At 40.7% G+C, this 17576-nt stretch overlaps 1 protein-coding gene across 8 annotated transcripts; it reads right to left on the bottom strand.

The window, feature by feature from the left end:
• Positions 1-3108: 3108 nt before the first annotated feature.
• LOC143513150 (tumor necrosis factor receptor superfamily member 5-like) lies at positions 3109-17238 on the bottom strand. 8 transcript variants are annotated; one of them, XM_077004239.1, is made up of 11 exons: positions 16764-17223; positions 16352-16420; positions 16082-16248; positions 13591-13771; positions 11564-12995; positions 9910-10278; positions 7695-7820; positions 6438-6593; positions 6225-6312; positions 5792-5983; positions 4480-5612 (listed from the first exon to the last, which is right to left on the bottom strand). In XM_077004239.1, the coding sequence occupies exons 6-10, from the start codon at positions 10106-10108 to the stop codon at positions 5821-5823; spliced, it is 732 nt and encodes a 243-aa protein (XP_076860354.1). In that variant the 5' UTR covers positions 10109-10278; positions 11564-12995; positions 13591-13771; positions 16082-16248; positions 16352-16420; positions 16764-17223; the 3' UTR covers positions 4480-5612; positions 5792-5820. The 8 variants fall into 8 exon arrangements, 7 of the variants coding, with proteins under 7 accessions (XP_076860353.1, XP_076860354.1, XP_076860355.1 ...); XM_077004240.1 differs by having other exon boundaries at positions 16352-16428; XM_077004237.1 differs by lacking the exon at positions 16352-16420 and having other exon boundaries at positions 16764-17221.
• Between the last annotated feature and the right edge of the window lie 338 nt (positions 17239-17576).

Raw genomic sequence — 17576 nt, forward strand, 5'->3', positions numbered from 1 at the left:
AACATCATGATGATCCTTCATTAAACTTATAATCCCATAGATACCATGGAAATAGGTCTGGCTTCTACCTAGTGATGGGCAAGTGAAGCCAGCACTGAGTCTTTCATAACAACTGTGCCGAAAAAGATTCGAAGCTTCAAGGCTTCAGCGACGGTGACATCTGGTGGACAACTGAAGCTATTACAACCTCTAAAGAGCATCACTGAAGCAAAAGTTCAGAAAACTCTGAGTGGTCATTCAAGTGTTTTGCTCATTCATACCAAATAATTCTTATAGCTGGTTTGGCTCCAAACCACTCAAATCTCTCCATCCTGTTAAGCTGTCATTGGCTCATAACGCTTTGAAACGCCATGAGCCAATGCCACACGCTCAAAGACTATGAGACAATGAAAGGCTACGAAACATTTTGAAACAATGAAGTGCAAAGCGAAACTCCAAGCACACATCTGACCTCCAGAAATTTCACCCACCCTAGACAAAATGTATAATGCATATAGTTCAACCTAAACAACACATTTTTCGTTCATAAAAATTTGTAACGCTTAGGGAGAAGCTTTTGGAAGCCGCCAGTCTCCTTTTCTTTCTCCTTCGTTCGTGGTGATGTAAGTGTTTGTCTGCGTGGTGTTTTATGAAGAGTTCCGCCGTGCTTTTGTGTTGTGTGTGTGGCACGGCGACGACCAGGGCTGTCTTCCTTGGGAAAGCTCTTGTTGTGTGGTGTGAAGTGTGTGCGTGGCAGCGGGTATGTGAATCAGTGTGCGTTGCTCGTTTGTGTTTATTGTGTTTGTGTTTATTATTAAGTGTTTGGTGTGTGACGCGGATACCGCTCGTCAAGCCTGGTTAAGGCTAAAACATACTTGCTGTTAACTACGCGTACGCGTACGCATCATGGCTGCTTCGCGTATCCTGCGTCGGTTTGGCGCGTAGGTCTTGCACGTCCTCCAAAAGTTAACGCGACGCGTACGCGAGGTGCAATACACACAAAACCGCTAGGGGCAGTGTAGCCGCTAACCAGCATCAAAATGGACACAACGATATCCAACGACACAAATTCGCCATTCTCACCACGTCTTTGATTTAACGGCCTTACATACCACCTACGAAGGGATCGCTGTCGTCGTTTTTTTTGCCGTGACCGTAAAATTACCCAAAGGCTAATCTCCTCGAGTGTTGCCATGTTTGCATCGTTAAAATACCGAAGCCCTTTCTACGTTCTGCCCTCTAGTGGATGCCTCCAGTTTCACGCGTTGCACATAGGCTAGTATGTTCTCAGTAACGTTCACAACGCAGCCGGTTGTGTACGCGAACGCATGGGCAAACAGCAAGTATGTTCCAGCCTTTACTTATACTTGACGCGCCGCGTTTCGTAATTCCAGGACGAAACATGTGAGAACGTGAAGACGTTAAGATTGGGCATTTTGAAAATAAACAACCATTAAATAATGTGATAAAAAAGCGAATTATTTCGATTCATTTCGAGTATATGTATAAATATTTAACTTAATTAAGTTTACCGTGCTGGGAAATACTGAAATGGACCTTTAAAGTGACGTACAAGTGCTTTAATTCCACCTTGTATAGGTGTATGAACCCGGCAAACATGACTTTGTCCATCGCGCTGAAGCGCGGCGCGCGCGCGAAGTTACAAAATTCGAGAGGTGCACGACCTCGCGAACGGACAGCGTGCGAGGCCCTCGCGCACGGGCGGAGCCACAGCGATTACGTCATTTTCGCCGCGTGGACCCTCGCGCGTCAAGTATAAACCAGGCTTTAAATGTGTGTTTGTGGGGGTACTGGCTGTGGTCCCGGCGTCGCTCCTGAGGGAGGCCCTGATCAGGTAAGTGGGGGGTTCTCCTGATTTGGAGGATACCCTTCCCCCAGTGTAGGGGGGATCAGGGTAGTGCGCGTTTGTGTTTTGTGTTGGTGTGTGTGGGTGTGTGTATGTGTGTTTCCAGTCTGAAGAGCTCCTGCTGAAAATGGAGATCCTCCCTCCTGCTCGGGGTGACCAGAAGGCCCTTGGGGCTGTTCCCCAGCCCGCGACGGGGGTGCTCTGGGCCTCGGTCTCTGGCAGTCCTGGGTTGGGTGGAGGAGTCCACCTCGTAAAGGGAGGCCCCGGCTGGGGCTGACTCCCCAGGAGGCTGGGGTGGCCCCTAGCAAAAGGCAGGGGTCAGCTCCGGGAGGAGGTAGGTCCAGGAGCTGACGTAGCCACGCCCCGGGGAGGTAACCTGCACACACACACCTCGGACAAATAAGGAGCCGTAGCTCCTCGTCCTCGCACCTGTGGGGCTCACCGGCTGAAAGCCAGTTAGGGCGTGAGGGCCCTGTGACCGACTACCAGGGTCCCGCCCAGGTAGGTGAGCTAACGTGTTTTTTGTTCTGTGTTTTAGCTCCTGGACTCCAGTGGATGTGTCCCTTCTGTGTCCCCGCCTTCCTGCCCCTTCATGTTTTGTGTGCTGCCGCTGTGCTACACACCTAGTGGAGGGGAGTGTGGCTTGGTGGGGGGGTCTGTCACGGTACGGCGGGCCCCCTACTGGTCACCTCCGTCTACAGCGGCTGTTGTGGTGTTATTGTGGTTGTTGTGTATGTCCCTCATGTGGGCGAAGCCCGCGATCCGTCTTACCTGAGGGTCGTTTGTTTGTCTATATATGTCTTGTCTTTGTACCAGTTGACCGCTGGTCATTATATCCTTCATTTGAATCAACGTCATGGGGTGTTTAGCCTTTCTTTGAAAACTATGCCAAAAAAAAACAATTCTGACTACTTGATACATTTTCTGTTGTTACTGTCCAAACATTACATTCATTGTAGCAAATACTCTGGAATGAAACCTAACTTTACTGCTTTATATAATGAGGTCACACAGTATATTTGGACAATTAAACCCTCTGATAAACAAAGTACTGAAAACCATTGAGAAATGTCCTGTGTTTAATGTTTTCTTATAACCCCCAACCCCATAGCATTTCCTTCTCTGTCCTTTACCTAAAGCATGTTTGACTGTTTACTAATAACAATTACATATAGAACTATTATAAGTTGATATTGTTGCTCTGTAAACAGTCTGTTTGTGACGCGCGGTGCAGGGTGAAGGATGAGGCACAGACTCCTTGCGTCACTCACGGTCACTTATTTATTACAAATAAAGCGCAGTCAGCGCAAGTAGAAATAATATACACACACAAACGTGTAGACTTTTAACAAAGACGAGCACGGGACACTGCGCAAACGCACATTAAATAGACGAACCACATAGGCCCCAAGTGTTGACGAGACGAGCCACAGATGAGACTAATGAACACTTGGACACATCCGTACCCACGTAGATCCACAGACGCAGACAACTTGACGTGGACAACGTAAAGACACACCCAAAAGGGAGGAGTCAGGGGCTGTACCGTGACAATGTTGTTAAATAAACATTTACCACCCAAAGCCAAAGAAACATTGAATACAGGTGCTTGTCGTAAAATTTGATAATTAAAAAGCAGTAGCGAACCGTGACCATTAAAGGCTTTCACTTAACACCTCACCTTCCAACACAGATTGAATAGACACGGGTGAATAATTTATTTGCTTTTATTTTTGTAATTGTTTAGATGTCAATTGTCAATCTGTAGTAGATTTTAAAAAATGGATAAATTATATATATTTATGTTTTAAGAATATTGACTTGATTTGGTCAGTATTGTGGTTTTCCAGACCTGCTCCTGTTGGAAGGATACAAGTGATGTGAACTAGAAGAGAAACTGTTGAACAGTGGAACAGAAACAGAAGCAGCATTTGGCCACAGCTGCACTTGTGTGTGCAGTAGTTTATTCAGAAAAAATAGAACCGTGGTTTCCAAAACCCTTCCCATGTCTCCTCCATGTCTCCTGAACCCACCGGAGATGTTTACTGCCTCAACTTTACTGCTTCGTCTCTGGTGCTGAAGAGAGCTCACCTGGTTGATGTTTAGGTCAAATCACTTTTGGCATGGAGGGTGAATCCAGTGTCCAGGGTGTCTGGTGTCTCTGCTCATACACTGTAAAAAATTTCAAGTCTCACAAACTAAAAAAATCTTAGTGACCCGTTGCACCCAATTTTTTTAGTTGGTCTAATTTAAGCTCTGCAAATTGCAAATTTTAAGTTCTGCTGACAACTACAGAATTCAGTCTAATTAAAGAAAATAAGTTGAGCCAACAAAATGTTATATATTAACCAAATACACCTAGTGAGTCCAACAAAATGTTTTATGTTGTTCCAGCTACAATTGTTTAGTTCAGGTAATTATTTATTAGTACTGAACTATACATTTTATGCTTTATGAAGTAAATTCAAAATATACAGAATATAATTAAGTAATTGTGCATTTTATTTGCATGTCAAAAAGTAAATCAAAATGTCAAATATTACCAAACAGGCATATGAGAGCTGCTTTATAAATGTAATAAAAATTGAAACGTCGTCGAGTCAGGAGGACAAGAATGAGCCATGACACAAACGTTAGCTCAATGCTAATTTATTAGCAATACGCTAACGGCAAAAACACACTGGTTCTAAGGGAGGGGGGACACTAACACGCATACAACACACATCCAGGGAAACGGGAGAACTGACCGCGGAGCTGTATGTGGTTGGAAAAAGCATCTAAAAAAGTACTTAATTAGAAATCGATTGGGCTTCAGCAAATGCTTAATTACTATGCAGTTCTACGTTAGTCCGCATGCTAACAGTTTGCCGACGTGAGGTAAAGTTAAATTCCAAACGGACAGTTAACGCGTAACGGTTAATCAACCGTTAATCGGTAGCTTGTCCTTGCCAACCACAACAGTATTAACACTAACATTACTAAACTCATAGCAAAGTTAAACACTGAAAAACAACTTGTTGGCTTAGCTCTAGTTTTGATAACTATACGTTTGGAAAATATGTTGAAATACGACCTAGTTCAAATTCAAACTCAACAAACACCACCAAGTTAGTTGTGTTAGCTTAGTAAAGATCCACATTAACTTCACGCAGTGAACGTTTGAAGTCCTCTAGATGAATGGTGAAACGCTGGGTCTTCATTTTAGTTTTGGTGCAGAAGGCGCCAAGAAAATCTTCTCTCGAGCATGCGCATTAGTTTCACCACTACCACTATTGCTCCCCCAACACAGTTTTTTACTTTGGACTTGACATGTTGACTGAGAACCATAATGCTCATTCACTGAACACAAAATATTAAGTTGAATGGTAAAAATGCAGCAGCTGATGGCACAACTCGTTTTTTTGTTTTTGGAGTAACTATTTTTATGTTTCATGCTTTGCCCACATAAATTTTTATATTCACAGAACATAAGCAAACAAAGATTTTTTACAGTGTACTGTTGGCTTTCGTCTTTAGTTAGTCAGCACAATCACTGTCCAGGTGTGGGAGGTCACACCTGATTACTCACTGACCAGCCCTCAGCACTGGATCTGTGACTGTGCAGCTAGCAGACACAGGTACAGTTGACAGATTCTCCCAGTAGTACTGTGGTCCATGAGAAGGTCCAGAGCAGATGGTGAAGCCCAGTCCCAGTATGCCCAGTTCTGATAGCCAGTTTGTGTTGGATTATGTTATTATACTGTGGCTCTTCCTTTAAAGGATGAACCTAAAAAACATACACAAAGTTGCACTGTACTGTAGCCTAAATTCATGCAACTCCCCTCTGTATTAACTGGGACTGTGTTTGTGATATCGGTATCATCTGTGTCTGCTAACCAATGCTAATATTCCAAAATTTAAAACCTAAATTTAAAAAATGTTGTTAGATAAGTGTGAAATCCTTACCTGCAGATAGGACGAGCTTATATGGCTTTTTAAAAAAACATGACTCGTACTGCCATTGCCACCAACACCACCACCACCACCACAACCCCAGATATGATGATAGCTATTATAGCAACAGAGGTTTGCTTTTCACATTCAGCATCAGAAGAACTGGTTCCTGGCTTTATTTCTACAAGTCCCAAATCTTCACATCTGTCAGAGTGAAACGAAAAATCGTTGATGAGATCACTTTTCACTACAAGCTGTATCTGAGTTCTCCTCTTCACTCATTACTGTATTCACACCACACTTGAAGAGCCTTGTAAATCACGTAGTGCTTGTTCATAGCATATTATTGCTGTAAACTAAACTAGTTACTCAAGAAAAATAACACTACAGGAAATTCACAACTGATCACTGTAATGACTCAGTGATAGTGGACAAGTGAACTCACTGTGAATGTGGCTGACAGGTTTGAAGAGAGCCATCTGAGTAGGTACCAGCAGTACACACATCACATACAGTATCTTTAAGGGCTGTTCCTGCAAAAACAGACACACACCAGGTCTGTTGGGTCAGAGTGAATAATGTAGCAACTCTTATTACCCAGTAAATTAAAAAGTTCCACAATATGACTGAGAATTTCCAGCAGGTACATTACACCAACCTTCCTGCTGTATGTAGTGTCCAGGACTGCATGCTGTGTGTTTCTCTGCTTGTGTACAGCTGCCCCTGACTTGATCAATACAGTAGTGTCTCTCCAGTGGCTCACAAACTGTATCTGATGATGATGTACATTGAGTCTTTACTCTTAAACCAGATCCTGGGGATAACATGAAACATTGCTCACATAAAAACATATAACCATAACATCTCCATAACACATTACTCATGTGTTAGGTTCATACGTGCAGATCTTACTCTTTATTTGGCTTCATGAAAGGGGTTTTCATGCCTCTATTGAGCCAATCACTGCACAGCATGTATACTTGGCCAGTCACAGTCATAAGAAGTGACTAATTATTGTGGCAGCGATTATGGAGCTAAAATGGTTTTAAGGTTTTGTTCTTTGTATTTTCTAGCTTTGTATTTTCATCTATGTACTGCTGTGGTGTTGATGGTTGACTCAGTCAGAACACCATTAAAGGTGATTCATTATTCTGTGATGGAACATACTGCCTGAACCCTCCTCTACTGCATTTTTAAAACAGCACATAGAGTACATTAAAACATTGTAAGGAATGCCGTCTGATATGTCCCTCCCAGCCACACCTGCTACTAATTACCACGCCCCCTTTTCAGTCACATATATACACCTTCCCACCACTTCCTCGTCGCGAAGTATTGCCGTTCCCATGCAGCATACCAAGCGTTTCCATTGCCTGTTCGCTCTCCTGTGCTTTGACCCTTGCTTTCTCCTCAGACCTCGCCTCCTGTACCTCCCGGATTCTGCCCCCCCCCCCCCCGTTATGACCCTGGACCGTCCTGACCATCCCACGAAAACGCTGCTGTTGTTACTGCACAGGGCTCTCAAGTTTTGGATTCATGTCAGAGTGTGAGAGTTGTTGACGGGGGGGGTGGCGAACGTTAATTGTTGAGCGGGGGGGGGTTTGTATTTCGCGATCGATCGCCAGTGGAGGGCGACATAGATATGAATCGGAGGTAAATAAACTAGATTTTTTTTCTCGCCGTGTGAAATCGGAAGTGTGGCGTGTGAGCGTGTGAAGACGGTCAAATGCGTGTGTCACACGCTCAATGCGTGAGACTTGAGAGCCCTGTTACTGCACCTAGCGCTAGTGATACTCGTGCCGTTTCTTGTAAACGTGACTCATTTGAATAAAAGCGGTATACTTCCGCAGTTGGATCCCTCTCTGTCTGGTCAATACGTTACAAACATACAAATCTTGGAAATTGGAAAGCTTACCAGAGTCACACACAGAGCAGATTAAGCATTTTTCTCGTCCATTGGGTTCAGGAATATAAGTTGACTGAAGACACGGAACACAAGTTGTACTTGTGTCATCAGTACAGTGCCGATACACACGGTTTCCTTAAAGAAATGAAAGATATGAAAGTATCAGTACAATGTTTTCATAAAATTTTTCAGTACAATGTTTTCCATTGGTTTGTTCCAGTTCTAATGCTAAGATGATTCCTTAATTTTTTAAATGTGATTTTGTTCCACACACTACCAGTCAAAAGTTTTGTAATAATTTTCAACATTACAAATGGGGAAGATACCAAACCAATGTTATTATGCTCTAATAAACAAATATTAGTTTTTTTAAAGTAACAATCTTATACTTTTATTACACTCTTGGTGTTGCCACATATGATGATCCATCCTGAAGACATTCTCAAACTAAAGTTCTGAAATAAACTGCAGAGGATTTAAAATTGTGTGTGTTTGTGTATATTGAGAATGAATTCATATGTAAAACTTTCCCCAAATTATTTCTTATAAACAAATTATAGTATAATCCATTAGATTTAAATGGCATTTTATTACTACTACAAACATGCACTTAGTAAGGTATGTCCAAACATTTGACTGGTAGTGTATATTTAAAGGATGAGCAATAGCCATCTAGTTTAAAGATTTTCTGTATTTACTACAGAACTCCTGTCAGGGCTCTGAGTTGCTATCTGGTCTAGACCTCAGTCATGAAAAATATTCTTTCCTATGTATTTGCTATTATGAACAAGCAGAGTGAGCTATGTTGGATTAAAGTTCTCCTGACCTCAGAACAGTTGGTAGCTGCTGACTTAGCTAGACGTCTGTCACACATTTCTGAGTTAAAAGTAATTGCTAAACTAGTCATAGCCTAAACGACTATTTTACTATTCAGTCAGCAAAGCATTATCGTTACCGCTGGAGTTTAACGTTACCCCAATACATTAATATGAGGTTTATTGATTCTTCTACTAAAAAAGCTTTAAATGCCTTTTCTAAATGCCTTGGTGAGGGACAGAGTAAGAGGAAGATATTGTCAAAGACATAAATTCACTTTAACATTAATGTGATGTTTGTATTAGTACATCTACTTATACAAGTAAGCATAATTCACTTTTCAAAACACGAGTGAAGAAAAAGGATGGAACACGTTCCATTATAAAAAAAAGCGCTTTGTGACAACATGTGTTGTGAAAAGCGCTATACAAATATATTTGATTTGATTATAAAATAGATTCTTGTGCCAAGTCACAAACATGACCTGATGGGTCTTTCATCCAATGTCGCACATGAGATGATGAGAAAATGGATCAGTGCAATGAAAACAATAAACAAACATACAAAAAATACTAACAAAAAATTCTGATTTACTTTAATTTGACTATGGCCAAGACTTGGCCATTCTACTGTGTGAATCAGTGTCTTGGCAACATCTATGCAGTGTGATGAACGTATATGCTAGTCCTATGAACTTAATGACAAAAACATTTGAACTGACATGCTGAGGTAAAGAAGCCATGATCTTTTAAAGTTCATTTAGTGCAACATTTTAAAATAACAAATGTAATGTCTTGCCGTGTTTTTACAACAGCTGGTCAAACATAATTATATCACACTACTAAAATCAATATTGCTGCATATTTTCCTCTTCTAAACATTTAACAGAATTTTTTTTTTGTAACATAAAACCACAAATATTGAACATGGATAATGAAATAGAAAAGTAATGATTACTGTGCTACTGTAATAGTGGCAGGCAGGGAGCGAGAGGCGAGATTTGTTTGGAGGACTTTATTCTCTATAAAGCAACAACGAAGAATGTTGTCAGAGCAACAGGAAGAGCTTAAGTACTCAAGGTAAGAGAGCACAGGGACTGTCGTCATTTCGTCTCAATGGCAGGTACCTGTGGGTCTTAAATAGTGCTTAAAATAAGGGGAAATGAAAAGCAGGTGAATGGGATAAATTAATACAGTGGTTGTGATGAATGAGGGAGTGGTTGTGAGGCAGAGAGTGCATTTGTAGGAGTGGGCGTGTCCCTCCTGTGCTGGGACCAGCGCACCATGACAACTACACACTAAACTCACTGCAAATGTTTAGGGTCATAAAAGATCATCCAGCCTGATTTGATTGTGGTGAATTTGGACTTGTTTGATGATTAACATGCTTGTATCTCACTTTGTCTTACCTGCTGCACACATGGGACAACATTGTCCATTTATTTTATATTCAGCCTGTCCACACGCACACCAACACAGTTCCAAATTCAGCAAGAAAATAGCAGAAAAAATCCAAATAATCTGTAAACTACTGATCTTCAAAGTGATTGTGAAATTCTCTCTGTCTTGCATTATGAAAAAAGGAAACATTTCTTCTCCACTCTTCATGTGTTCCACTGGGTTGTCTTCAGCTCATCTGTTAACACATTTAGCAAACAGCACACAGAAGACAGATCTGCACATTTATTAGGAACTTTGAGTCTTCAGACGCTCTGCTGATGTGGTGCCTTGTCTTCTACAACTATATTAGGAGTTCAGGATGCTGGTCCAGATGTTCACTGCATATAGGAGAAATTGAAAATAAAAAGCAAATATTTAGTATGGCTGAAGTCTGAATAACAACCAGGCGGTCATTAAGGAAAATGGTGTAATGGCAGTGATGTAGTGTTCTAATCCCATAGTATTGTTAACCTTGTAAATCCTGTAAAGCGCTTTGTGACAACATGTGTTGTGAAAGCGCTATACAAATATATTTGATTTGATTCTAATCTACACCCACATTGCACACAGGACAACACATTTTTAATCAAAGTCTTATGTCTTTTGACCTTTTATTAAAACCAAGTTAAAATACAGAGATCTCTGGAGAGTACACAACAAAAGCCTAAATTACTCTACTCTGTGGTATTCATGTAGCTTTGTGTGTAGGTCTGAAAACAGACTGTTTTTACCCCTTCTTTATAGTTGATCTGATATGGCCCCTCACCCTTTCTGCTCTACAATTGAATCTCCATATGTCTGAAAACTTGTCTGCATGTCTCTAAATAACTGCCTGTCTGTCAGTCTGCATGCCATTAAAATATAATTCTCCACAAGAGCTTAACGATTCAGCAGCGCTATGCTATGGCTGTCTTCTTGTAAGGAGGAAAACAGCTGTATATAATCGCTGCTGGTTTTAAATCACTGACATGTTATTTTGAATGTATTAAAGTCACCGCTACAACGTCAAAGGCACCGTCTACAAACAGTGGCAGTCGGGTCCACAGAGCACTGCTCACCATAAGACCACAAAAAACAAGTTGTATTACATAAAGTTCATGATGTACAGCAACTTATAAATGGGTATTTATACCTCACATTCATAAATGGGTATTTATACCTTGCACTCATAAATGGGTATTTATACCTTGCACCAATTTGTAGTGGTCGGTTTTTGTCAAAAAAAATTCTATAGCTTTTAAGAGGTCCATCATAAGAGCATAAAACAAATTGTACTACATTAAGTGCATCCTAAACAATTTAAAAGTTATTTAGACCACTATAAATTACAGTGATCTGTGGACTCTGCGACCAGTAAAGCTGCAGTAAAGTGCGTTCCCCCACTTAAATTCCTGTTAATTAGTTGCAAACAAATAATTGCAACTTATTGTTGAAACCCTGGAAACCAACTGTGACCATCAGTCAATAGTGAAATAATATCGAAACTTTCTTCAAAATTCTTTTGAATTTTCAGCTAACAAAGACGTGACGTACTTTGTTTTGATGTCAACGTCACGTTACCACTCCGTAAGCGAAGCATAATTCCAACGGCTATTTGCAAACAAAAAATACAACGTTTCTTACTTGGGAGCGAAGAAACTAGGAATCGAGCACCCAATAACGCAGCGTTCTACTTAATCAAGTTTTCCTGGAAATTTCCTGAAGACGCGTTTCTAATAACATCCAGTATTGTAAGCAAAATTCGATGTGGATTTGTTGTTGTTTTTGCGACCTACTGCTTCGCTTTTAGCCAATAGCACAGCAGGTTCCGCCTTCTTTTGGTATGATTAACACAGAGCCGTAGAAAGAGAGAGTTGCGACACTCTGTGATCTCGCCGCTCAGAGGTCACGTGGTTCATGGAGGACCGTATAGTTCCAATCAAACACGAACACTGAATGGTTTTAAACGGGAAAGACATCAGTGGTTACCGTATTTCTGGTAAATATTACAACATACAGGGTTGCCAACACGCATTTGACCGTTTTCACACGCTCTCACGCCACACTTCCGATATCTCACGACGAAAAAAAATATCCAGTTTATTTACCTCAGATCCACAGATGTGATTCAATACGTTACTAGCTCGCTAGCTCTGGCGCCATCCACCGGCGATATAACACTTAATCTGCTTTATATCAACTTAATATTTATATCAACTTTCAATAAATATTTATTGATATAATTTTTATAGTATCTTTGAACAAAACTAGAGTTACAAATAGCCTGTTGAAGCAGCCTGCACTATTAAAGGTTCAGGCATAGATTTATTTAGTCCACAAAACAACACTAAAAACACATTTAACATTTAATACATAGATTTATTCTGTAGTCTACACTACAACACTAAAATAACATCATTAAATACATAAATTAATTCATTAGCCACATTACAACACAAAAATAACATCATTAAATACATAAATTAATTCATTAGCCACATTACAACACTAAAATAACATTATTAAATACATAAATTAATTCATCCCTAACATTTTCATTTCACATCAAACTTCTACAGATTGATTTCTTATTGAACATGGTTGGCTGTGCAGCATTTGGATGTACCAATCGGTCCGAGAAAGGGATCCGGATGTATGGGTTTCCAAAAGATACCTACAGAAGAAAAAAGTGGTTGGCCCAAATCAGTAGAAGCAACCTGACCATCACAAGAAATTACAATAACAGAAAACTATGTGCAGTAAGTTCTGTTCATACACCATATGTGCAGATCATGATTTATTGTTTCATTTTTGTGTTGCATTGCGTACCTGACTTCAAATAAAGATATGATATGTGGTCTGAGATTCTGTGAGGAATTTAAACTCATTCTGCAGGCACACTTTGAGGGAGAACAATTCACGACAACCAAAACAGGCCAAGTGAAATTGAAAGCTGATGCTGTTCCAACCATATTTATCCATCGTCCTGAGCCTAAGAAAAGGAAGGCCCCTGCTCTGAGAACCCCAAAATCTCCTGTCATTTCTCTTGCAGTGACGAGTGACCACACATATTGTCCTAAAATAAAATTTGGTATGAATGATTTTAAATAATAATTCATACGATTATAATTAATAAAGTTAATTTGTATTTCAATTGCTAACCCCGTTTTTTAAACCTAACAATGCCATGCAATAATTTCAGATATTACTGAAGGAAATGAGGAAAGACAGAGAAGGGAAAGTGAGGGAAGTGAAATAACATGGGCAGCCCTAATCGGGCAATGTGGAAGGCTTTCGGAGTGGACCATAATAAAACATCTATTCCACATCCAGCAAAACCAGACAGAAGGCTATACTTTATGCCAGATGTCCCACATCTAGTTAAGAACTTGAGAAGTGCCCTTGTCCGTGGACAGACGTTTACAATTCCTCCAGATATAGTGGAGAGGGAGAAGCTCTCTTCCTGTGAAGCTTTGATTGGCCCATTGCAAGATTTGGTGGCTTTTCAAGAGGGGATGACACTAAAAATTGCTCCAAATGTGTCACATAAAACCCTTCACCCCAGTCATTTTGACAAGATGAAGGTAGGCCCTGCATTAAATGTCTTTAGCAAAGCAACAAGTGCCGGGCTGAAATACATGGTGGAGCAAGAACAACGACCTGACTCTTACCTGACAACAGCATGGTTCCTGGAGCAGGTGAACCACTGGTTTGACATCATGTCTTCTCGCCACCCAGTAATGGCACTGAGCAGGCATAATAACGATCAATATCATAAATCAATCATGTTCCTTCAGCAAATGATCCAGTTGTTTCATGGTCTGAAGATTGGTCGACAGGGTAGCTGGAAACCTGTGCAAACAGGAATCATTATGGCAACATCCACAATATTGTCAATCCAAGAAGACATGCTGGCCCAGGGACACTTTTTTGTGTTGACAAGCAGGTTTACACAAGACTGTCTTGAAAATCTGTTTAGCTGCATAAGACAGAGGAATCCAGTCCCAACTCCTGTAGAGTTTCACCAGGCACTAAGATCAATATCAGTTGGACAGTTTCTTATTACACTAAAATCAGGAAGCTATCAGGAGGATGACAGTAGCCTATTGGCAGATTTCCTGGATGCTAAAGAGGAATTTCCCAGTCCTGGCATCAGAGTGGATGACCTGTTGGAGCACAACCCTGTGACTACACCCTCACCTGACTACACAAAAATGGAGACCTGTGCTCTCTATCCTGAGTGAGCGTGAAGGGGCGTATGAGTGGAGGAGGTCAGATAGATACGATGGGGCAAGGCCATGAAGACCCTTAAAAACCAATACAAGAATTTTAAAATCAATTCTAAAACGAACTGGGAGCCAGTGAAGTGAGGCTAAAATCGGTGTAATGTGCTCACATTTTTTGACACCAACTAAAAGTCGAGCAGCAGCATTTTGTACCATCTGTAGTCGGGTAAGTAGTGTCTGGTTCAGCCCAACATAAAGTGCATTGCAATAATCCAAACGAGTTGTGATAAAAGCATGGATTAAAATCTCAAACTGGTGCCGTGAAAGAAATTGCTTCACCTTTGTCAGTTGTCTCAATTGAAAAAAGCTGGACTTGACTACTGACTTAATCTGAGCATCAAATTTTAGATTACTGTCCAGTTTTACACCTAGATTTGTTGCTGTCTGTGTCCGATATTGATTCAAAGGACCAAGATCAACATTAATTTTGGCGGTGTCACTAGGTCCAAAAAGCATGACCTCAGTCTTCTAGTCATTCAGGTGCAAAAAATTTGTGGACAGCCATGCCTTGATGTCTCCAATGCACTTTAAAAGATGGTCTGCAGAATATGCATTTTGCTGCTTTAATGGCACAAAAATTTGACAGTCATCAGCATAAAAGTGGAAAGCGATGTCATGTCTCCTAAAAATCGATCCCATTGGCAGTAGATACAGAGAGAACAGAAGAGGGCCAAGTATAGAGCCTTGAGGTACCCCACATGTAAGGGGTGATGTACAGGATTCAGAAGCTCCAATATGGACACAAAAACTTCTCTCTGATAAATAGGATCTGAACCAATCTAAAACAACACCCTTAATGCCCACCCAATTTTCCAAACGAGACAGGAGGATCTGATGGTCCACTGTATCGAAGGCCGCTGTTAGATCCAACAGGACCAAAGCAACACAGTGACCAGAGTCAGTAGATAAAAGAATGTCATTAAAAACCCGCAGCAGTGCTGACTCAGTACTGTGACAGGATTTAAAACCGGACTGGAACACTTCCAGGGTGTCATAATTATGTAAAAATGCACTCAGCTGGCAGTAGACAACTTTCTCTAAAATTTTTGAAAGAAATGTAAGTTTGGAAATTGGTCTAAAATTGGACAGTTTAGAGGAGTCTAGATTAGGTTTTTTCAGAAGCGGGGTTACCACTGCATGCTTAAAACTGACAGGCACTATACCATTTGCTAAGCTTCCATTAATAATATTAAGTAAATAAGGTGCCAAGGTGGGAAGGACCTCTTTAAAAAGTCGGGGTGGAATGAGGTCATTTGGAGACCCAGCAGGCTTCATATGACCAATGATATCTCTCAATGATGGCAAAGTGACAGGCTCAAACTGGTCAAAAACAGCTGGGCATGTCACAGAGATCAGAGGGTCATAAACGGGAGAACTAATGAGGGCCCTAATGCTAGAAACCTTATTAATAAAAAAAAAATTGTAATGAATGTCAAATTGCAATTAAGCACAGAAACGAGAGCCCTGAAGAAGAGCACAGTATTTTACTAAAATTGAAGGAATTCAAGTCAGGTGCACTTTGTCGGCCATCACAGGAGGCTTTTGATCTAGTTCGGAAAATCGATCAATTGTTTCGAACTAGGACCAGTGCCTCACTTATGGCACTCCCTAATGCAAAACATTTAATGGAGATAGAGGCTAGGCTCTTAGACAGTAGGCTTCCCTCATGCCATGATGTTAAACAAAAAATAACTAACAGATACATCAGGCTGAGGTTGAGAATCGCAGCAAAGCACATCCAGGCTGAGAGGAAGAAACACACACTGTCCAAAACTGGCCATTTTGGAAGTAAAAGCCAGATGAAAATGTCTAAGAAAAGCCAGCAAAGCCATGTAACACCTGTAAATACACCCCCATCAAATACTTTCATAGTTACCATGAATGTGCTTGGTCTGTCTTTAACTCCTACAAATGTCCTGCCACCCAGTGGTACTTAAACTTCAGTAGGTATGGAGGATCTGTTTTTCTCATCCCCACTCCACCAGCTACTGCAGTAATCACCAATCTACATTGCTCCACTGGTCTGGTCATCACACCACTGGCCTAAAAAAATATTTTAAATGTTATGATGGTAATGACAATCCTAAGCATCATACGTAATTTAAAAAAAAAATGTTACTAAATTGTGTTGAGATTATATATAGACCTGTTGATTGTTGCATCCTGTATAAATAGTGGTCATCCATGTACAAGCAGCTGGTTTTATCACCTGTCACTGAAACACTAGCTAATTAATTAATCAACCAAAGAGTAACTTCATTACAATGCAACCATCTTTTCTACTTCAGATAGTTACCATTAATTACAATATGATCAAATCTTTATAGGTATTACTGAATTTAACAATTATCCTAATGACTGAATACTCTGAGGCTAATGCACCGCTAAGCGATTCCTGCTTTTAATAGCATAGCTAATGCTAGCGAAGTGTAATTTAAGCTAACGGCATTTAAAATGCAGAAATAAACTAACAACAAGTGACCACTTGACTATAACAGTAATACTAATCACATTTATGGAGGATTATATAGGAAACTATGAATAATTCATTAACTTACCAGAAAAACAGCCGCGGAAATGCTTCAAATATACGCAGTTCAATGCTGGAACTATAGCATAACTATTGGTCTCCCCATGGCACGTTTACTTCCGCATTCCTGAATTACAATAGGAGTCTATGGGAGTGTCGCAACTCTCTCTTTCTACGGCTCTGGATTAACAACGGCACGTCTGTTCAGGGGGGCGTTCCAAGAAGCGGGTTAAGCGAGAAAACCCGGGTAAGTTAACTCAGAGTTCACGGAAACTCGAGGTTTTCCGTTCCAGAAACCGAGCTTAGAGAGAACCGGAGTCAGTTACTATAGCAACTTATGCTCTGAAGCTAACCTGCTCGCTGGCAGGTTAACTTGGACCTGACCCAGAGTTACAAACACGTCATCATGACGTGTCCTTTCCTCGAAGATCATGTGGATATTGAAACTCAGTTTATTCGCTGAGTTCTTCGTCGGGAACGCCTTATAAAACCCCGAATAGACGTAGGCCTACGAATTTTCGAATTATTTTTTTAATGAACGTTATCGTTTTCAGTTATTACTTACATCAATAACTTTATTATTATAATAACATTTCAAATATTACACATCGCGGATCAGCCCTAAATTCTCTCCAGATTGTTATATATCGGTCTTCGTTTTTTGCTAGTGGAAGTTTTCTTTATAGTGTAGGAGATGCGGAATCTGTCAGCAAAGCTACTGTATGTCGGTCTGTCCGAAAACTATGTCCGGCATTAAAATGACTAGTGCCCGGTTTTGTGGTGTTTCCTGGGCTTAAGCCAGTTATGGACATCAAAGAGGAATTCCACAGCATCATTGGTT

Source organism: Brachyhypopomus gauderio, chromosome 4 (assembly GCF_052324685.1).
Source record: "Brachyhypopomus gauderio isolate BG-103 chromosome 4, BGAUD_0.2, whole genome shotgun sequence".
NCBI lineage: Eukaryota > Metazoa > Chordata > Actinopteri > Gymnotiformes > Hypopomidae > Brachyhypopomus > Brachyhypopomus gauderio.